Raw genomic sequence first — 23,025 nt, forward strand, 5'->3', positions numbered from 1 at the left:
AAAAACGTCTTTCCGTAGCTAAAAGTATTGTTGTGTTGAATCCATATTATAGTTACTGCTTCCGCGTTGGCCTCAACTGGGAATTTTTTTTTACAACTGTTTCTAATTTTTATGTTTCCTGTGCATCAAAATTGCAATATTAGTCATAGGTTTGCAATTAAAGGTGAAAACAATGCATCAATTAGACTGCGGTTGGAGTCATAAAGAAAGATGAGCAGAATATTCTAAGGGTGCTAAACTGTGATAAAGTTGTAAGATGTGATTCAAAACAAAATCGTGAATATTTAGGCAACTTGGAAGTGAAGGAAGATTTCGTTTGCCAGGATTTAGAGACAGTACTAAAAGGATTGAAAAGGCCACACGTACTTATTGTGTGATTAATGAACTTTTGAACAATAGTAGCCAAGAAGCTAGATATAAATTATAAAAGATTACGAATATGTTTTCTGAAAAAGAGGAGGTACTTAGGAGTTTCAAAAAACCTTAATTAAACCCTTTTATAAGAAAGGTGATAAAAGCGACGAGTGTGGTAATTATAGGAGCATTAATTTGAGTTCTGTAGAAAAAAAAACTACTTAGTATGGTGGTGCCTATGAGACTAAGAGATGCTGTGGATAGAGCTTTAAGATAAGAGAAGATGTGTTGAACAAATTTTCTCTCTTAGATTGATAATTAAGAAGTACCCAAATCATCATACTCCATTGATCCTCAATTTTATAGATAAGGAGCGGGCATTTGATTCAGCTGGTAGAAAAGCTTTAGTAAAGATCCAGTACTTGTATGGTATTCTAGATAAGTTCATCAAAGTGATACGTGCTAAGTAAGGAAACAAGTTGGGGTAAGAAATAAGGTTAGCAGTTCAATTGGTTTGGAATTAGGAGTTCAGCAGGGTTGTGTCCTATTCCCGTTTACTTGAATTGTTATAATGAAATATTAGGGCCAAACAAAAAGCAGGCCGTCCTTGAATGGGAAGAGAAGAGGTCGTAAGAAAGCAGTTAAAGAAAATCAGGGCTATACAGGGCGGGGGGGGGGACTAGTGAACATTTGAATTGACTAGGTTAAAGGAGGAGCGTGCGCGGCTGTGTTGGACTCGAGGTGCTGAGCGTAATGTAGTAAGTTGTGGGTAGTAGCAGTATTAGTAAAAACGCTTTTACTAGTAAAACGTTTATTTATTTTATCTAATGTATTAGATAAAATAAAATTAGATATTTTATCTAATCAGTGCCATCTATAGTATTTCAATGCTATTATGGATGAGTTTGCTTCCTTGTTGTTATCTGGAAAAAGTGTCTAAATTATTTTGAAGTTTACTTCCTATTGTTGTTTACCCTCTAATGATAGATTATCTGCTAAGTAGTGTTTGTAAAAACTTGAACAATTTGAATAGGGCTTTTTCTTTAGGCCTTCTTACCAGCGCCGTCTTTTTCTTGAGTAAATTGGCGCGCCATCTATAGTATCATTTATAATTAAATTTTACCAATAAGAGAGCAGAAGAGGGGAGTTTCTTGTCGCAAGGGCCGTTGTACCTGCCGGGAGTGTTACTCCCTTAAACTGCGGGGATCAGGTAGCAAGAAACTACGCTTCCCTCGCTTATTAGCACGCCCACGGACTGATTTTTGGACTATTCTTTGGCATCCGATTGCAATGTCGGAGAAAAGCGATAAAGGTGAAAAGCTTATTATCAATCCGGTACTGAACTTTTTAACACGTGTCATGAATGATGGACTGAAAATAGAGGTGATCACGGCAACTCCCCTGAGTTTTTTCACTCTTGAGTAAATTATTGAAGCTAAAGCTGTACTGCATAAGGAGCTAAAAATCGAGACCCGGCTGATTAAGCATAGTAAGAAGGAGGATGAGAACGTAATAGATATGTGCAGATGGTTTAACCAAGCTGCAACTCGCGATAAAAAGCTGATTCCTACCTTTGTGATCCTAACGCCATGCTCTGTTCCTACTGTCGGGGAATCCACCTCAGTGACAGCTATCTGTCGGCTCAACGAAATCAAGCGTAAGGTCGATGGACTATACGAAATGGCACAAAATCGGCCACTGACCTGGAAACCGAGCGAACCCGCTGAGGAGCCCCCCCTCCGGCCCAGTTACGCTGTTGTCCTCAAAAACTTACCTGACAGCTTAAATACACCTAGTGCGCGAAAGGAAATTATTGACAAGGTCTGTCCGAACAGCGAGGAAATAAGTGAGCTTCGTAAACTGAAGGGTGACTGGAAACTAGTGGTGAAATCTAAGAAAACTGCTGATACAATTGCCTCAACACTGAAAAGTGATAAATGTGGTGTTACTGCGTCCGTACGCTCACCGAGCTATATTGGTGTACTCAAGCGCGTCCCTGAAGACCTGAATGAGCAGTCATTGCACGAACTTATCCCCCGTGCTACAAAAGTTATGCAATGTGGATCCTCTCGTGTGTTCAAAGTTTATTTTGAGTCGCGACACGAGCTCGAAATCTTCGTCCGCAACTCCATTAAAGTGCACTACGAAAAACTACCCGCCGAAGTATTCGTATTCACTCCAAGACGATGCTACTCGTGTCATACAGTCGGTCATTTAGCATCCGAGTGCACCAATCAGCCCAAATGTTCCAGATGTGGATCCGTAGAACATACATCTGATCGGCTCAATCCCTGTAAACAACCGCTTTTTTGCATAAGCTGCAACACTAGTGAGCAAAATCCGATTAGAGAGATTGCCTTGTGTAATATTAGGTAATTCTAACTGTACCATGAGTGCTGAATTTACTGATAGCAACGCTCTTTTTTCCGGTGATTGTAAAAGTATGGTACATGGTCTCCTAGATGATGAATTCACCGTTTTAGAAAAAAGACAAGGATTTAAATACATACATAACACAGGAAGTACTTCTAATCTAGACCATGTTATTTGCTCTAAAGACCTACTCCCTACTTCAGTACGGGTGTCTGGCACTACTTTTACTTCTGACCATTTTTCAATAGAACTGCAAATCACACCTCCCGCTACACAATCTGAGCATCCACACCAAAATAACGCAGCAAAAACTACAAAAAAATGGACACAAATACGGGATTGGAGTAATGTTAATACGTCGGTTTACACGGAAGTTTCGGATGAAATTTTAGCTAAAATTAAAATCCCATTTAACCTTCTGATCCAGTCACGACGAATTGAACTGAAAGAGGCCCGACTTAAACTTGATATATATGCCACCCAAATTACACACGCTCTTCGCTAAGCTGAGGAAGCTGCTGTTCCCATAAAGAAAATTAAGACCGGTACGCAAGTTTCAGGTTGGTCGCAAAATGCTGGCCTAGTTAATGCATGCAACCAGGCAAAATTTTGGCTTTCTGTTTGGACGGAGTGTGGACGGCCGAGACTGGGGGTTGTAAATGCCGTTAGACTCCTTACAAAAAGAAAGTTTGGAAAAGAATTGACTCTCCCCCGGTCTAATGTAATTGCTAAGTCTTCTGAAGATGCTCTACGAAATCCTGACCTTATATGGAAGACTCTTTCCGAAAGAAAGCCGAATTTTGCTGCATCTTCAATTTCCCTTGAATCTTGGAGAACTTATTACGAACAAGAGTTTAAATCCCCCTGTCCGACTCTTAGTGCAAAATACAAGGCAGAGCTGCATAATTTCCTATCAAGCACCGACCGTTCTGACGTTACTGTGTCGGTATCCGAGGTTCAGAACGTGCTCCATCGCCTTAAAAAGAAAAAGTCACGTGGTGCTGATGGAATTTCTGCTCTTCATTTAAAAAACCCATCTTCAATGCTCATTCAGCACCTTGCCCTGCTTTTTCAGATGATTTTTGTGCAAGGTGTGGTTCCCAGTAATTTTTGCATAGGGTCCCTTACCCCTGTGCCAAAAAAGGGGAAACCCCTGGATGAATGTACGTCTTTTCGACCCATTACTATATCAACAACTTTTTGCAAAATTTTTGAGCTACTTATAATTAAAGAAATAAATGAGAAATGTTATGCACCACCCTCCCAATTTGGCTTTCAACCTGGTCGTGGTTGTGGCCATGCGCTAAGCGTCGTGGCTTCTGTCCTTATTGACGCTGAAAGCTCAGGCGAGTCGGTCGCGATCGGTATTCATGATGTCAAGCGTGCGTTTGATTCCCTTATCCACGACCAAATTTTTCTAGAAATGGGAAAGAGAGGCGTCCAACGAGATGTCATAATGCCATTAAAGGACATGTATGAAAACCTCCAGGCACAAATAAAAGTTGTTTCACCTGAGAAGACTATAAGGGAAATTTACCCAACCGTCCCAGTACGAAAAGGCGCCCGGCAAGGTGCTCCTACTTCTGCCCCGGCTTTTAATAACAGTGTTCTTTCAGCACAGGAAAATTACCAAATAACATGTGTTCTGGATGGTATTGACCTTTCTCTTCTTTGTTATGCTGACGATATTTTAAATATGAGCCGGAATATTGGTGGCATTGAATGCAATTTTGCTATTTTTCAAAAGCAATATGCTGCGATAGGCCTAGAATTTAACGCTGCAAAATCAGAGGTATTACTGTTTAATTGGCCCGAAAACCAAGTCCCGCCTACCATAGACCTTGGACAGACAAGTATTAAGCCAGCAGATCACATCATTTATCTTGGACTACCGATTGGTAAAACGCTGAGACACACACGCCAGCTATTAATTCAACATCTCGAAAAGCGTACCGGTTTTGCATACAGCAGATTGGTTGCAACGAAGTTCAGCTTCAACCGGTTTATCCTTGCTCGGCTGTATACTGCAATATAATTGCCCCATTTTTTATACCTGAGCCCTTTTTGGCAAACATTTCCATTCACTGCGAAACAGAAACTTCGAGAAATATTTTTAAAATATGCTAAGTACCTTTTAGGACTCCCCCCCCTGGACCCGTAACACATACCTCATTAATAGGTATAAACTGGCAGATCCCACTCTCATAATTGAAAATCAGATATCCCGTTCTAACAGTAAAATTGGTAACCACCCCTGGCATAGTTTACTCAAGCAGTAGTCAAGTGTAGAAATGTTTCTTATTTCTTGTCAGTTTAGTGTTTTTCTCGTTTGTATCCGTTTATGTATTATTTGTCCCTTTTTTTTTTCTTTTTTATTTTTCTTTATCTTTATTGTACTCTGTCTTGTGTTTTTGTAATGACGGGTTATAAATAAATAATAATAATAATAATAATGTTACCTTTAGCTCTAAAAAAACAAACAAAAATAACTGTCAATAAATGTAAATCAAATAACTTACTACGCTTCTACCCCTTCAAATCAACTATTTTCTATAGAGTTCCACTCAGATAGGTTAATTCTGGACGGAATTTTAGAACCTTGTAGTTATGGAAATACAAAGAAAAAAAAATTCTATGAAATGCAGGGTTTGTACTTTCTCTGAGTTTTTATTCCTTGTTAAATAAAAGAAACAAGTTGTTTTAACTGAAAATAAGGAGCGACATTAAAAGTTAAAAAGAACAAAAATTATTCCGTATATGAAAGGGGCTGTCCCCTCCTCAACACCTCGCTCTTTACGTTAAAGTTTTTTATTGTTTTAAAAAATATAGCTGTGAGACAGAGTCAAACTTTAGCGTAAAGAGCGAGGCGTTGATGAGGGGACAGCCTCTTTCATATACAGAATAATTTCTGTTCGTTTTAAGTTTTAATGTCGCTCCTTACTTGCAGTTAAAAAAAACTTATTTTTTTTATTTAATTTCTGATCGTTTTTTGTATTACGTATATTAGGGAGTTCGCCCCTAGTCAATACCTCGCTCTTTACGCTAAAGTGCAAATTTTGTTCCGATTCTTTAAGAATGACTCCTTAATCACAAAGACCGTTAATTAGAATAAATAGCTCTAATGAAAGTACAAAAAAAACTTTAGCGTAAAGAGCAAGTTAATGACTAGAAGGCGAACCCAATCATATACGCAATAATTTCTGTTCGTTTTAAGTTTTGATGTTGCTCCTTACTTTCTGTTGAAAAAATTGTTGTTGTTTTTATTTAACTTCTGATCGTTTTTTTAAATAATGTTGGGAAATCCAGCGCCCTCTTCATAGCAATTTCCCTTCCCCCATGAAAACTTCTTCCCTGAAAACATCCTTACACGTAACACCCGACCCCCCCCCCCAATACCAGAAAAAATCCCCTCTGAAAACTTCTGCAAAATTTCCAATAACGAATACTATATGTAAACATTGGGCAAAGTTCATAACTTGCAGGCCTTCCCCCGGAGACTGTGGGGGATTAAGTCATCCTCAAAGACATAGTTACTGTATTTTTCGACCATGCTAAACAAAATGGCTATCTCAAAATTTTGATTGGGTCACTTTGGGAAAAAAATGAGCGTTGAATATCGACCATGCTGAACGACATGGCTTTCTAAAAATTTTGATCGTGTAACTTTGGAAAGACATGAGCGTAGGAGAGGGCCTAGTTGCCCTCCAATTTTTTGGTCACTTAAAAATGGCACTAGAACTTTTATTTTCCGTTTGATTGAGCCCTCCCACAATATTTTAGGACCACTGGGTTGATACGATCAACCCTGAAAATATATAATAATAATAATTAAAAAAAAAAAAAAAAAAAAAAAAAAAAATCCTTTATATTTGAAGTCAGCATAATAATATGATTCTTTTGATGTATCTATTGGTATCAAAATTCCGTTTCTTAGACTTTCGGTTACTATTGAGCCGGGTCACTCCTCACTTACAGTTCGTTACCACTAACTGCTTGATAAGCTTTATTAGCCTATGGATAGGGCTTGTTTCAATTTCTTTGTAAACAAAATCAATTTAGCTCAGTTTTCTTCCTCTCAGAACACTAAGCAAAATTATTCAACCGCTCACATTTTCAAAAGATCCTGTCTCATTGAAAATTTTCGAGTAAAAAAAGAAACCGTTTCCCTCCTTATTATTGCCTACCAGTAAAATTGTATAACTTGGAAAAGCTCTTACACGGAATATTGAAATACTAGAATTTTGAAATTCTTATATGCTTCATTTTACACGCAAAATAATCCCTGTCAATAAATGCAAACCTTCCATAGCACTTACCACCCTTCTCCTCCCACGATTTTCCGATTCATTTTGCCATTCAGCAGTAAATCCACCATCTCCTGTAGAATTTCCCTCAGAACCTTCACCAGCACTTCTACGCTGAGCTGTGTTTCCATTGGGCACTTCAGTTCCATCGGCAGTCATAACGACCTTATATGCCATAGCTGACGAATAGATTAGACCAGGAAATAGAGGCTCGTTTCTTTCCTGAGCGAGGTTGACTAGACAACGGAGTGGACCATATTTAGGTAAAACGGCAGCAAGGTCTAAAGAAGAATAAATGTCATTACCACAGCTCCTATCAACACTTATATAATACGTGGGAGCCGGAGTCCCCCCCCGGATAAGTCCCCCACACACAAAATTGAGCAGCCACAGACAAAGTACAAAATAGGTACCTCAAAATGTCGATAAGATGTCTTAAGGGGTAACAAATGACCAGATATCAAGAACAGTTTTTGGAAATAGGACTGGTTGGTCTCTAATCACTTTTGACTTGTAAAAAAGGACTATGACACTCAATTTGCGATGGCATGAGCATCCTCCAGAGTTTCTACGACCACGAGGGGGAAGTTGTGGATGGGGAAGGGACAGAACTAATTCCTTAAAACTAACTCAGTATTTACCTGAAGGTTCAATGAGAGATAGGATGTTTTGGTATTACAATACGCTTTTTGAGGCTTCTGTCTCCCTCCCTAACAACAAAACAATCAGTGAACCCTATTGTTGAAATTTAAAGCTCTCATCTACTAATTTTTTGGTGTATTTTTTTACCAAGGAAATATCATGGATGTGTAATCACTTTCCAGACATCAAAAAGGGCCAGACACAAAAAAAAACAGTTCTATGAAAGGAGTTTGGTTGGTTTTCCAAATACTTATTGATTTGTTTTTTCCCAGACGTACTTCATATGGACGGGGTAGTCGTATAAAGTTCGGAGGGGGCTCGTTCGATTGCAAATTAAAAGTTCTAGTGCCCTTTGTAAGTGTCAAAGTGATTGGAGGGTATAAAGCCACCACACACACCGTTTTTTTTCTCAAACGCATCCGATCAAAATTTTGAAACAGAAATTCTGTTCAAAATAGGCCCAAGGCGACATAACCATGCTTCCGGATTTGAAGACCACCCCCCCCCCCTTCCAACCCTTGGGGTAACAGCTCTGAGCTATTCAAGTTGCCCATTGTTAAGATATTAGGTTTTTAAGGAAGCATGGTCGTATAAACTTTGGATGAATGCATTGAACCCTTAAGGCTCTTCCCCGAGGATTTCCAAGGGGGGAATTTTCTTGGGGGGGGGGCCTTGACCTATAATATTTTTATGATTTCATGCACCTATTTTATGATTATACTAAAGGTACCAAAGATTTCAGCCAATTTTTGAACCCTTACTCTTTATGCAAACACTTTGTAGTGCTTTACTTAAAACATTAACAAGTGCAACAAATGTGCTTTTATAGCTTTTGAACCTGACGTTTTATTGTTTAAAGCAAGTGTATGCCAATAAGTTCTTCAATTCCTGAGGCATAGTGAAAAATGCTTTTTATTCCTTTTGTCCTTACGCCTAAAAATCTTAATTATCTGAATATTCATTCAATTCATCCGAAGCACCTCTCATAGAAAGTTTGAAAATATGAAACCCCTTCCCATAAAGAAAATGCATTGGCCAATAGACGGCGTGGAACTATGCGGTACTCTTAGGTTGGTAGAGTGGATAAATGTCCTCCCCCCACCTTGAAAACGAGAAGACTGAAAAAAGTATAAATATAGAAAAACGACAAATATTTCCATTTTTAATTTTGGTAAAAACAAAGCTCCTTGTAGCACTAGCCTTACAGCACTTCGTTACCTCACAATTTTCACTCGATATGATTTTGGTCCTCTTTGGGTCAAAATTGTTGTTATGCACCAAAAAATGGCAGATAAAACGCCACTTTGTTGTGGTGCTATCATTTTGGCAACTCAAAATTTCAATTTCCGTTTGAGCCTACTTCTGATACTCTATGAGCAGCGGTTTGATGGAATTACACGAGATAAAACAAAAAAGAACAAATAAACACGCATCCACCCTTATTCTTCACGAAAAATACACGAAATTTCATACTTTTTGGTTAGAAACTTAAAAACTAAACAATGGAGTTGTTAATGTAGTGTAATTTTTATGTTGCAAGTACCTCATAGCTTTTGGTGGGTTACTTTAAACTAATTGAATTTCACATATTTAGAGTCATCATTGAAGCCAATTCTTTTTATATATAATTATACTTTAATAAAAACTCCTATTGCAGAGTTTCAGTTGCTATTAGCACGAGTCGTCCCTTTGTTACAGTCTGATACCACAGACTTTGGAATACACATTTTCAAAAAATTTCTGAAATTCCTTCATTTTATGCACAAATTTTCTGCTAAATTTCAGAACTATGTATGCATTTTCATGGCAAACAATTTTTTATGAATTTGTTCCTCAGTTTTTTTTTTGTTTTTTATAAATCTAATTGAACTTTATTTGAAATCTTTTTTTGGGAGAATGGTATTTCATCTATATTTTTCTAACATATTACCTATTAAACTGTTCAGCAAGACCAAAAACTGTAATTTAAAGGAAAAGATAACTTACCCCAAAGTGATATAACACCCAAGACAACCCAAGCTGTGAATTCTGGAAGATACTTGATGAAAACCAATGCCATTAACGCAGAAATGAAAATTAGATATGCCTAAAAATAAATCATAATTACTATCAGCACAAAAAGTAAGGTAAAGTCATTAGAGAGAGAAAAAAATAAAATAAAAAACAATACCATCAGCTAACCAATCAAAATCATCAAATATTTTGCATGCAAGAAATTCCTTTTACAACTAAAATAGTTTGAAGGTATAACACCTAACACTGAATTGTTTTAAAATTCCTAAATGGAGTGTGGTGTCTCAAGGGTCTAAAACTACATGAATTCATTGAATATAACATTGATCAAAGTATCACACTGGCATGCCTTCAGGGAACCAACTTGCACTCTCTCGGGTAACTATCTTTACCTGCCCTTTACATAAAAGGTAGAATAACTAGAAAAAGAGGAGAGGGAGTAGCGATATTTGAGAAAAAGGACAAGAGACAGCATTTCCCCCTGGAAAATACCCCCCCCCTGAGGAAAATTCCACCACAAAATTGAACAGCCAAAGAAAAAGTACACATTGGGTACCTCTTTTATTTCGGTTTAATGCCCAATATTTCGTTTAATTAGACTACGTGTAGTTTATCAGAGGCAACGCTGTAGCGTTGCCTATAGTAAAGGCCATACGGCTCCAATGTTTTATTATTTATTATTTTTTTTTCCAGAGGCACTTCATATGGAAGGGGTCGTCGTAGAAGCTTCAAAGGGGGCTCATTCGCTTGGAAATCGAGAGTTCTAGTGCCCTTTTTAACAGTAAAAAATGATTGGAGGGTAACTAGCCCCCCCACGCCCATCATTCCCCCAAACACATCCAATCAAAATTTTGAGATAGCCATTTTGTTCAGCGTAGTTGATTTCCAGATAGAAAATATATTTTTGAGGGGGATACTCCCCCACAACCCTCAGAGCAAGAGTTTTAAGTTATGCCCTGGGGGCATATAGGGTTTTTATAGAAGGCGTTGTCGTAGAAACTTCAAAACAGGCTCATTCGATTGGAAATTAAAGAGCTAGTGCCCTTTTTAATAGTCGAAAGTGACTGGAGTGTAACTAGCCCACCTCCCCCCCCACGACCATCATTTCCCCAAACACATCCAATCAAAATTTTGAGATAGCCATTTTGTTCAGCGTAGTTGATTTCCAGATAGAAAATATATTTTTGACGAGGAAACTCCCCCACAACCCTTAGCGCAAGGGTTTTAAGTTATGCCCTGGGAGCATATAAGGTTTTTATCGAAGGCGTTGTCGCAGAAACTTCAAAACAGGCTCATTCGATTGAAAATTAAAGGGCTAGTGTCCTTTTTAATAGTCGAAAATAATTGGAGGGCAACTAGCCCCCTCCCACGCCCATCATTCCCCCAAACACATCCAATCAGAACTAGGAGATAGCCATTTTGTACAGCGTAGTTGATTTCCAAATAGAAAATATATTTTTGAGGAGGATACTCCCCCACAACCCTCAGGGCAAGTATTTTAAGTTATGCCCTGGGGGCACATAAGGTTTTTATAGAAGGCGTTGTCGTAGAAACTTCAAAACATGCTCATTCGATTGGAAATTAAAGGGCTAGTTCCCTTTTTAATAGTCGAAAGTGATTGGAGTATAACTAACCCCCTCCCCCCCCGCCCATCATTTCCCCAAACAAATCCAATCAAAATTTTCAGATAGCCATTTTGTTCAGCGTAGTTGATTTCCAGATAGAAAATATATTTTTGAGGAGGACACTCCCCCACACCCTCAAGGCCAGGGTTTTAAGTTATGCCCTGGGGGTATATAAGATTTCTATATAAAGCGTTGTCGTAGAAACTTCAAAGCAGGCTCATTCTATTGGAAATTAAAGGGCTAGTGCCCTTTTTACTATTCGAAAGTGATTGGAGTGCAACTAGCCCCCCCCCCACCCATCATTTCCCCAAACACATCCAATCAAAATTTTGAGATAGCCATTTTGTTCAGCGCAGTTGATTTCCAGATAGAAAACATGTTTTTGAGGAGGACAATCCCCCACAATCCTCAGGGCAAGGGTTTTAAGATATGCCCTGGGGACATATAGGGTTTTTATAGAAGGCGTTGTCATAGAAACTTCAAAACAGGCTCATTCGATTGGAAATTCAAAGGGATAGTGCCCTTTTTAATAGTCAAAAGTGCTTGGAGGGGAATTAGCCCCCCCACGCCCATCATTCCCCCAAACACACCCAATCAAAATTTTGAGATAGCTATTTTTGTTCACCATAGTTGATTTCCAGATTGAAAATATATTTTTGAGGAGGACACTCCCCCAGAACCCTCAGGGCAAGGGTTTTAAGTTAGGCCCTGGGGGCATATAAGGTATTTATAGAAGATGCTGTCGTATAAACTTTAAAAAATGCTCAATCGTCTGGAAATTCAAAGGGCTTGTTCAATTTTTAATGGTCGAACGAGTTCGTTTGACAACTAGCCCCCCCCCCCCACCCATCATTCCCCACGCCACACCCCCTCAAAATTCTGTGATAGGCATTTTGTTCAGCGTAGTTGATTTCCACATAGAAAACATGTTTTTGAGGAGGACAATCCCCCACAATCCTCAGGGCAAGGGTTTTAAGTTATGCCCTGGGGACATATAGGGTTTTTATAGAAGGCGTTGTCATAGAAACTTCAAAAAAGGCTCATTCGAATGGAAATTCAAAGGGATAGTGCCCTTTTTAATAGTCGAAAGTGATTGGAGGGCAACTAGCCCCCGCCCCTACGCCCATCAATCCCCCAAACACAACCAATCAAAATTTTGAGATAGCTATTTTTGTTCAGCGTAGTTGATTTCCAGATTGAAAATATATTTTTGAGGAGGACACTCCCCCAGAACCCTCAGGGCAAGGGTTTTAATTTAGGCCCTGGGGGCATATAAGGTTTTTATAGAAGGCGTTGTCGTAGAAACTTCAAAACAGGCTCATTCGATTGGATATTAAACATCTAGTGCCCTTTTTAATAGTCGAAAGTGATTGGAGGGCAACTAGCCCCCCCCGCCCATCATTTCCCCAAACACAACCAATCATACTTTTGAGATAGCCATTTTGTTCAGTGTAGTTGATTTCCAGATAGAAAATATGTTTTGAGGAGGAGACTCCCCCACAACCCTTAGGGCAAGGTTTTAAGTTATGCCTTGGGGGCATATACGGTTTTTTATAGAAGGCGGTGTCGTAGAAACTTCAAAACAGGCACATTCGATTGGAAATTCGACGAGCTAGTGCCATTCGTAAGAGTCGAAAGTAATTGTAAGGCAACTAGCCCCCCCCCCCACGCCAATCAGTCCCCCAAACACATCCGACAAAAATAGTTAGATAACTTTTTGCTTCAGCTTTGTTGTTTTTCGGATAATAAATATATTTTTGAGGAGGACACTCCTCCACATCCATCAGGGCAAGGGTTTTAAGTTATGCCCTGGGACATATAAGGTTTTTATAGAAGGCGGTGTCGTAGAAACTTCAAAAAAGGCTTATTCGATTGGAAATTCCGAGGGCTAGTGCCCTTTGTAATAGTCGAACGTGATTTGAGGACAACTAACCCCCCTCTCACGGCCACCTTTTCCCCAAACACATCCAATCAAAATTTTAAGACAGCCATTTTATTAAACGGTAGTTTTAAGTTCTGGAAATTAGGTCTTTGAGGATTACAACTCCCCCAAAGCCCTCAGGGCAAGAGTTGTAATTTAAGGATTCTCTGAATCCTTCATATTATTTCTTATGGAAGGGATGCTCGTAAAAACTTTAGAGAGGGTTCATTTGATTGAAAATTGAAAGTTCTTGTTCACTTTTTAAGAGTCAAAAGAGATTCAAGGGCAACTAGCCCCTCTCCCTCCTCCACGCCCTAAATGCATCAGATGAAAATTTTGAGATAGTTATTTTGTTAAAATGGTTCAAAATTCTGGTAAGAGAAAATTTCGGTGTCGACACAGCCCCCCATGGACCAGGGATATGCATCCCAAGTTATAGTATAAAACACGACTTACTAAGGGGGGCTTGTCAATTATGGGAAGGGGTTTTTTATGGGGGAAACACATGGGAAATCTATTATAATTATCCAATTATGAGGTTAAAATACATACTCTGTGATAGATGCAAAATTGCTTTGGCACACAAATTCCTATTAAGGTCAATTCCAAACAGTCGTGATCCCTTTGTGTCAGCAAGTGAAATTGTTGGTCCTTATTGGAGCTATTTTTTAAATCCATTCATTGTTGTCAATCGCTGTCCAAAAGTTATGCAAGCTGTCTATTGTTCATATATAAGGTTTTTATCAAAGAGGTAATCGTATAGACTTTGAAAAAAGCCTCATTCGATTTAAATTGAAAGTTCTATATCCTTTTTTTAAAGTCAATAATAATCGGACAGCAAGCACCCCCCCCCCCATGCCATAAAAACTTGAAACTTTTTGCAATCAAAAACGAACAAAAATTAATTAAAAAGAAACTCCGAAAAAAAAGTTTTTCAAAGAAAAGTAAAGGCCATTTTAAACTTGGGTATCGTCTCACTGCAGAAGCCTTAAAACCTACTGCGTCATTGGTGCTTTACTGAAAACAATTCTTTGAAATGTTTTCACTTTTGTAACTTTAAGAAATCAAAATTCAATTAATATTTTAAGGAAAAAATATCAGCATATGTATATTAAATTGACAATCCACATTTTTTTTCAGAAAATTCATTTTATTTTTTTTCAGTAAAGTACAAATTATATTCTGGCTTTTAGAAAGCATAGGGGTTTTGAACCCTACTCATATTAATGTATGCTCGTTTTGAGTTTGACTCTAATATTTATTTTAATTTTTATTCGTTTTGGGTTTCACTTATGTATTATTTTTTATACTGATTTGGGGTAGTTGTATGCTTGGTAGATTATATGATAGTCCGGACACCAGGTGTTGAAAATGTGAACCATACCACGACGGAATGGGGCTGCTAAGAGAGTTAGCCTACCCTCCACCCCCTAAATTGACCATGCAGATTCAAAAATACCAATGGCACTTGCTTGCGAGTGGTGGAACACTCCGAAACTTGACATTTTATTATATTTTGGTGTTTCATGCGAGAATATGCATGTTCCACAAAGTTTGAGGTGCAGTTTTCCACTCAAATAGAAATGCCTAGAAGCCATAGAAATTTCTCGTAACAAAATAACACGATTATTTACAAAAAATGACAGAGTGAAAAAAAAATGGCAAAACTATATGAGTCTTGAACTAGGAAAGTCAAAATCAAATTGAATATTAGATATATAATGATATTAATTGTTGAAAGATCCGTCAGTTCAAGATTTTTTTTCACTGTAATTTTTATTTTCATTTTCAATGCTGTAAGAACTGGAAAATAACAAATTTGTAATATACGAGTAATTCGTTTTCAGTGAAGCACCAATGACGCAGAAAGCTTTAGGTTTTTACAGTTAAAGAAGGGGGCAATATCCAAATTTTGTTTGCAGTGAAACTATATTTGTATTGACCAATCTTGAAAAGAACTAATAAATTCAACTGAATATTTGATGCATAATGATATTAATTGCTAAAAGCTCATCAGTTCAAAATTTTACTGTAATTTTAATATTTATTTTCAATATTATGTACAAAAGAAAACATTTGTAATATAATTAGTTTTCAGTAAAGCGCCAATGACGCAGTAGGTTTTAGGCTTCTGCAGCAAGACGATGCCCAAACTCACGTTTGTATTGGCTTTTATTCGATTCAAAATTGATTTGCATATTAAATTAAGTTTCACATGTTTTAAGATTTATTTATTTATTTAAATTATTATTTGTTGTATGTTTGTTTACATGGATTATTTATTTAATTTCTTTTTTTGTTAAGTTTCATTTCTACTTTAATAGCAAAATATTTGTTTTTTTTTTAAGCTAGATTTTAATGTTCGATAGAATCATTACTTGCTTTAAGATCTATTTATTCATTTATATTATTACTTGTAGTATGGTTTTTGCTATGATTGTTTATTTAATTTCTGTTCGTTTTGGGTTTCATTTATTCTTTAATAGTAATTTCTGGTCGTTTTTAGTTTGAATTTTAACAAGTATTTGTATCTACTGATCTTAAGTTTAAAAAGGCCTTTAATTTTGTTTTAAAAACTTATTTTTCTGAAAGTTTTTTTAAATTAATATTACAAAAAAAAAGCTCCTTAAATTAGATAGTTCTTTGATTTCGCATACCAACCTATATATTTTTTTTAGTTAGACCACATGTTCTTTAAACCTTTGGATCCAAACTCGGTGTAGCAGCTTGAAATATAAATAAATAAATAAAGGGGGTAAGGGGTATTTTCCGGGGATACATTAAACCCTTGTGGCTTTTTACTACAGGCAACGTTATAGAATTACCTCAGACTTAAACGTGTGAGTAGAACCTTCAATTTCTCTTCTAATAAACATCCGGAATTCACCAGGGGGAATATAAGGGAGGGGGGGGTATTTCCCGAGGGTATTTTCCGCGAGGGGAGGGTAAGGGGTATTTTCCGGGGGTAAACGCCTAGACCCAAAAAGGAGATACCACACTCAGCAATAGCCCCCAGAGATTACCCAAATGAAATTGTACGGCTTAGGGTATTAAGTTAAAACGTTTAGGGCATTCTGAGGATGCTTCACTTGTTGAACTAATCAATGGCACTATTTGCATACTACTATTGCTGATATGACTACTAGGCCTACTGTTACTGCTACTATTACTAATTCTAAGACTAAGGGTATTTTGGTAAAGCATTTAGGGAATGTTCACGGAAATGTTGAGCTAAATCAAATATAACATGTGCATACAGGTTATCGATTACTAAAGGTTAGGTTATAAGAGTAAAACTTTCAGGGAATGTTGAAACGGATGGTGAACGAGCGACTCAGGGTATCAAGTTGAAACTTTCAGGGCATGTTGAGAAGGATGTTTAACTAACCAAAAGACATTATATGCATACTACTACAACTATTGCGACTGTAACCGCAACAACTTACGACTGTGACTAGTTGTGACAGCGATTAAATGCAGCTGCGACTACTTGCAACAACGACTGCGATTACTTACGACTGTGACAACCTACGACTGCTTGTGACTACAACTGATATGACGACTACTTGAGATTACGACTACTTGCAACTACGCCAAATTTCGTGTCTGTCTGAAAATAGTTGCGACTATCTGTGCGACTATTAGTATGCGAGTGCGAATATTCGATAATTAACTGCGTCTTTGATATTTGAATGTGACTACCTACGACTGTGACTGCAACTACTTGTAACTGTGACTGCGACTCCTTGTGACGGTGACTTCGATTCAAACTACTTGTGATTTTGACTAACTGTAACTGCCACTGCAAATATTTTCGGTTGCAACTACTTGCAGGTGCAATTACTTAAGACTGCGATTACTCGCGACTGTGAATACTTGCGACTGGGACTGTGACTGCTTGCAAATGCAACTGCGAATAGTTGTAACCGCAACTACTTGTAACCGTGACTGCGACTGCTTGCGACAGAGAGCGCAACCACTCGGGACTGTGGCTACAACTTCTTGCAACCGCGACAACTTGCGACCGTGACTACTACTACTACTACTACTGCGACTGTGACTGCGAAGACTACTAGTAATACTGCTTCTACTACTACTAACTATTTAACTAAATCAAAAGAATTTAAGGGCATCAAGGTTGTCAAAATTGTTATACAAATAAATCAAAATTCACTATTTGTACCCAGACTGTCAAAAGGGAGCCTACACAATATCCTAGAAACAGCTAGGGGTATTAATTTGGAACTTTCAGGGCTTCTTTTGAGGATGTTCAACTAAATCAAAAGGCAATTCGTGCATCTACGGTTGTATGAGGGCGTATCTGCAATATCTAAGGAACGGATATTGGCCGCTAGGTGTATTAATTCGAAACTTCCAGGGCATTTCTATGGGGATGTTGAACTAAATCAAAAGAAATTATGTGCATCTAGGTCGTCAGAAAGGCATAACTGCAACATCTTAAAAATAACTAAAAATATTAACGTGAAACTTTCAGGGCATGTTGAGGGAGATGTTGAATTGAATCAAAAGCACTATTTGCATCCAGATAGTCAAAAGGACCATCTGGAATATCAGAAACTGCTAAGGGTATGAAACTGAGACTTTCAGGGTACACTGAAAGGGATGGTGAGCTAAATCAAAAGACAATATTTGTATTCAAGGTCGCCAAAAGGGTTTATCTAGAACATTTTAAAGAATTGCGCTTAAACTTTTATGGCATGTCAATTCGCATTTGTCTTTACTTAAGGTTGTAACATGATAGTTGTCCGGATGGCTTCAGCCCTACAGAAGCCTAAATATTATACAAATTTTCAATTCATTTATTTAAACAATATTTGATATACCCATCCATCCAAAGTTCTTTAGTACTACTATTATCAAAATTTATTGCACAATTCTGCCCAATATGAAAAAAAAACAAGGCGAAACATTGATTCATATGGAAAAATCTAAAACAAAAAACATTTTGAACGTTTTCTCTTTTATAACGTTAATAAAGACGTAGATAATTTCGGAGACCACACTGCCTTTCCATGACGATAAATAAAAGTTCAAATAGGGATAAAATCCTTTTAATAGACAGTGATGATAGAAATTCACAAAAATACCAGATATTTCGGTCACATATACAGTGACCGTCATCAGTAGTAAAACAGTGGTTATACTACTACGTCATCAGTGGTTTTACTACTGATGACGGTCACTGTATATGTGACCGAAATATCTGGTATTTTTGTGAATTTCTATCATCACTGTCTATTAAAAGGATTTTATCCCTATTTGAACTTTTATTTATCGTTAATAAAGACAGAATTGTTGAGACTTCCAGGAATGAATATGAATATATAAACTTTCAATCTACATTTCATTCGATATTTTCAGTAATCTTGGTTCATATGAAGATTTTCTTTCTTTTTTTTTATTGATGTTATGACAAATAAAACTTCACCGGTCGAAATGAGAATTGTGTTCAGTAAAGCGCAAGTGATGTTCTGGTCTTTAAAAGGCATAGGAGAAGTTAAACCCACTCAAAGGCACGGGAGGCGCTAGGCCTATTTCTGCTCGTCACACATGTAGCTCTTTACTTTTATTTGAAAAACGTCTTTCGATGTGTTTTTTAAGTTAATATTAGATAGTATCTATAAATACTGACTATTACGTAGGGAAGTACCAAAAGATAAAACTCTATAACTAGTAGCTAACCAGGAGTGATTTTCGAAACTGAGCGACCTCCTCTTAATAAAGTCTAAAGATAGCCTAAAATAAGTATGGTAGAATCTAACTTGAAGACTTTAATCAACTTTATGTGCCAGAAAGCTTAAAAAGGTATCTAATTTATGATGATTTTTTTTGCCTCAAAATTGGTAACAAGTAAAGTAAATACCGATCGTAGTCTCTGAAAAAGTGAGCGAAGAATCCCAGGACTTGAGCTGCTAGTTTTAGTTGCTACCTAGAACTAAACCACTCAAGGCAATTCCAGTTTCATTACAATGGCTGAATCATGAGACTGAAAAAGATATACGTTCCTCAGGGATTCTACTAAACAACAACAATATATTTAAACCCTCTCTATGCATACAAAATGCGATATGAGGACCTTGACGAAAGTAAAAGGAAACTTAGAATTAAGGATGCATAAAAACAAGATTTTGAATCAAAACATGTCACATTAGTGAATATTATTCAGCGGAACATCAACAGCTGAATCTGATCAAACTTATTGAAAAATACATTTTCTTATAGATTTCAGAGCATAATAGCTATCTCGAAAATTTTGAGTCAATCGAGGATTATTTTAGAACTTGTGGGCAAAAAAAATTGAAGGGAAAGGGCCTTAATAAGGAGAGAAAAACTTCCAATCTTTATGGTCAGATGAGCCCCCTCCCGGGTGTCCACCACGACCACCACTTCCAAGTAGAGTGACCAGGAAATAATAAGAATGAGAGAGTGAAGAGAGGAGTGCTTCTGTTTAGAATCGGTTTCCTCAAACCTTACTGGCGTCTGAAACAACCAAAACCTGCATTTTTGGTCAAATTTTCAAAATTTCGCTAGGATGAGGGTGTTCACGGGATCAATCCTATGGATCTTCTCCATTTCCTCTCTGTGAAAGAACTTTCAAAATGAATGGATACCTTTATTTATAAATACAGAAACGATACCATACCTGCTGAAGGAGAAGAGGTCCTTTCCAATGAATACAAATTAGTCCCGTAACACCGAAATTCCACATAAAAATGGCTAGTGATATATAATCAAGCGGTATGTTGTAAGTTCTAAGCACTTCTCTGAAAAACAGAATAGCAATATTTAAAAAAGCAATGAAACCCGTCTAAAGAAAATGAGGTTTTGAGAGTGTAACTTGCTTCTGAATGAATTAAAAAAAGAAGGAAAGATTGACGTAAAAGGAAACTATTTTGTTTCTTTCTTAAGAAAAATCTACATAAAAATTTTTAAAGATCAAGTATTACCTCTATACAATAATTTTTGTTGCACAATAGCGTTTAAACTTCAGAAAACTACATCGATTAAACATTATTTTTCAAGGCGTAACTACTTAACGAAAGTTAATTGACGCGAACATTAAGTAATAATAACTTTCAGCTCGTTCATCTATTAATTGAGTTTTAGTTTTACTTTGTTTTAATATATTAAAAACATAAGAAATCCAACGCACGCCGCATCGGGCCTCATAAGAAGAACACATATACCCAACCTGCCCTCTGTTGCAACTGCACATGAACAGGAAATACATCCAGCAATGCCTACTGTTTATGTCTCTCTCAGTTGTAAAAAAAACTCAACGTAAGTACATAATAAAAAAAGCCGTGTCAATGATATGAACGAATGCATAAAACATCAACAAGACAAATGTCTTCCCGATGTTCTAGGACAAACAGAATATGATGGGTAATGAATGACGTCAGGCTCTAAACGATATCTCGCAAAAATTACAGATTCCACATTTTTGCAGGAGTTTGAAACCTCTACAGTAAGGTTTTCTGATACAATGATACACTGATGGTGTGATTTTCATTAAGATCGCATGACTTTTAGGGGATGTTTCACCCTTTTTTCGAAAATAAGGCAAATACTCTCAGGTATTCTCGTAACTTTCGATGGGTAAGACTAAACTTGATGAAACTTATATATTAAAAATCAGCATAAAAATTCGATTCTTTTGATGTATATATTGGAATCAAAATTCCGTTTTTTAGAGTTTCGGTTACTATTAAGACGAGTCGCCTCTTACTATACAGTTCGTTACCACGAACTGTTTGATATTGGGACTAGCATGTCCTGCTTCTTTTTCTGAAAATAAGAAAGAGAGCGAATAAGATTATTTACTTCATAGGAGGTAGGAAAGATCAGGCTTGGTTGAAGCTAAGAAGATTTCAGCAGGTTATCTAAATTTTATGAATTAGCCGGATAGATAACTGAAGTTCAAAATAAACATTAAAAAATAAAAATAACACGCACAAAAAAGGTTGTTTATGAAGAATCGCATAGTAAGATTCCTCAAATGCCCATGGTCTTTGCAGTTTTACAAGTGAACGAAATTAGAATTATAACTTTTGTTCCTTTCCCACTCAGAATAAAAACTTCTTCCTCTTCAAAGAGGAATATACAAATCATTAGATATTCAGTTACTTCACAAAAAAAAACTATACAGCAATCAAAAGTACCAGTTATCAAATATACGCATAGCTAAAAATGGCATGTTTCAACACTCTCAAAAGCTACTAGAGACACCTCTCCATGGTATTTCACTCAGTGCTGTAGCCTTAAATATAATGTTAGGGTAGAGTAATTTTTAATTATAGAAATATTATGTCTGTTCTTTCTCGACGACAAAAACTATAGATTAAAACAGCTTACAAGAACACTGTTTTCCAACAACTGAGAAATTTGGAAATATAGCCGTTGAAAAAGCTTATATGATTCAACGAATCCTAGCATAGGGAAGGCATTTCATTTCTTCCAAGGTCACTTCGTAAAACCCAATTGAAATAAATCTCCCCTTTGAGGTTTAACAGCATACTATTAACATTATCATAGATACACACATGTCCAACCTTAAAAGAGGGCCAAAAATACTATCAGGAGGCGTGTTTCCAAATCAAAAGGTGCATACATAGTCCAAAAGTTTCCTAGTATATTTTTTGTTTTGATCATGGAAGAGAGAATACGTCCCATTCCCTTCTTTCATTCAGCTTTTCTATCGATGTGGAGTTGGGTTATTGTTTATTATTCGATATAAGACATTTAAGATTCACAAATTTTACTCAAGAAAAATATTATGATAATAAAATCCGGATATGAAAACGGAAGTATAAACGGAAGAAATATATTAAATATCCAAAGGACTGAAATTGTAGTTTTTGGGACAAATAAAAATAATAATAAATTTTTATTTAAGCGTATTGAGTTGAAAAAAAAGTGCAACTTTTAAGTATTTAGGGTTTGTATTAAATAATAAAGGAAATTGGAAGGATCATGTGAAAGAAATGATGGGTAGAGGTAAAGCGGTTTCTTCAGCAGTTTTAAGGAATTCAGCTTAAAATGAGATTAAAAATATTAAAATGCATAAGTATTTATTTCAATCGAAAATTCGCCCAAGTATTCATTATGGTGCGGAGCTTTGGGGATATGAGGTGATCCCAAAATTAGAAATGATTTAATTACAATATTATAAAAAATTGGCTAGGGCACATGGTACAACTCATACACAGGCTCTTAAGGCAGACCTAAGTTTTGTTTTCGGTGCATAAGGAAAGCTGACTATAATCTGAAAAACTTTGGCTGAATATCAACTAACTACCAGATGAGAGACTTATGAAAGCCGTATATTTTGAATTATTGCAGCAAGGCAGAAAAAGATGGTGGCCGTTCCATGTAAAGCCCTCCTTGATAAAGTCAGACTTTCATACGCTTGGAATTAAGGTCTTGATCCAACAGGCGATCCAGAGGAAATTTATTGGAAGCTAAAACATGTTAAGGGGGATCAAGAGATCCAATTCTGACACGAACAGATTCGAAAATCTGAAACCTTGCGCCTGTATTCTAAGATAAAAGAGTCTTTTGGACTAGAATATTATTTTAAGCTGAACTTGCCACCGGAAAACTTGCGTCTGTGGTTCCAGGTCCGAGCGAATCGTCTGCCCTCAAAAAGTAGGTTAAAAGAATTTGAGAGAAATGCTCAGAGCCCGAGATCATGTTATACTTGTTCTTTATGTGGTATGGAGGAAGAAAATTTGCTCCTTTTTTGACGGTGTCCCAGGGGCTTTCAGATTTG

At 36.9% G+C, this 23,025-nt stretch overlaps 1 protein-coding gene across 1 annotated transcript in view; it reads right to left on the reverse strand.

The window, feature by feature from the left end:
• Window positions 1-23,025, reverse strand: part of Psn (presenilin) — a 60,893-nt gene that overhangs the window by 9,078 nt on the left and 28,790 nt on the right. Inside the window, exons 4-6 of the mRNA XM_089106372.1 lie at window positions 19,897-20,017; window positions 9,660-9,759; window positions 7,044-7,312 (exon numbers count right to left, since the gene is read on the reverse strand). Of these exons, the coding sequence (XP_088962498.1) occupies window positions 7,044-7,312; window positions 9,660-9,759; window positions 19,897-20,017 (490 nt within the window). The remainder of the gene's footprint in view (window positions 1-7,043; window positions 7,313-9,659; window positions 9,760-19,896; window positions 20,018-23,025) is intronic.

The sequence above is a fragment of the Artemia sp. Qi Xiang Cuo genome, chromosome 20 (genome assembly GCF_049724085.1).
Source record: "Artemia sp. Qi Xiang Cuo chromosome 20, ASM4972408v1, whole genome shotgun sequence".
Lineage (NCBI taxonomy): Eukaryota > Metazoa > Arthropoda > Branchiopoda > Anostraca > Artemiidae > Artemia > Artemia sp. Qi Xiang Cuo.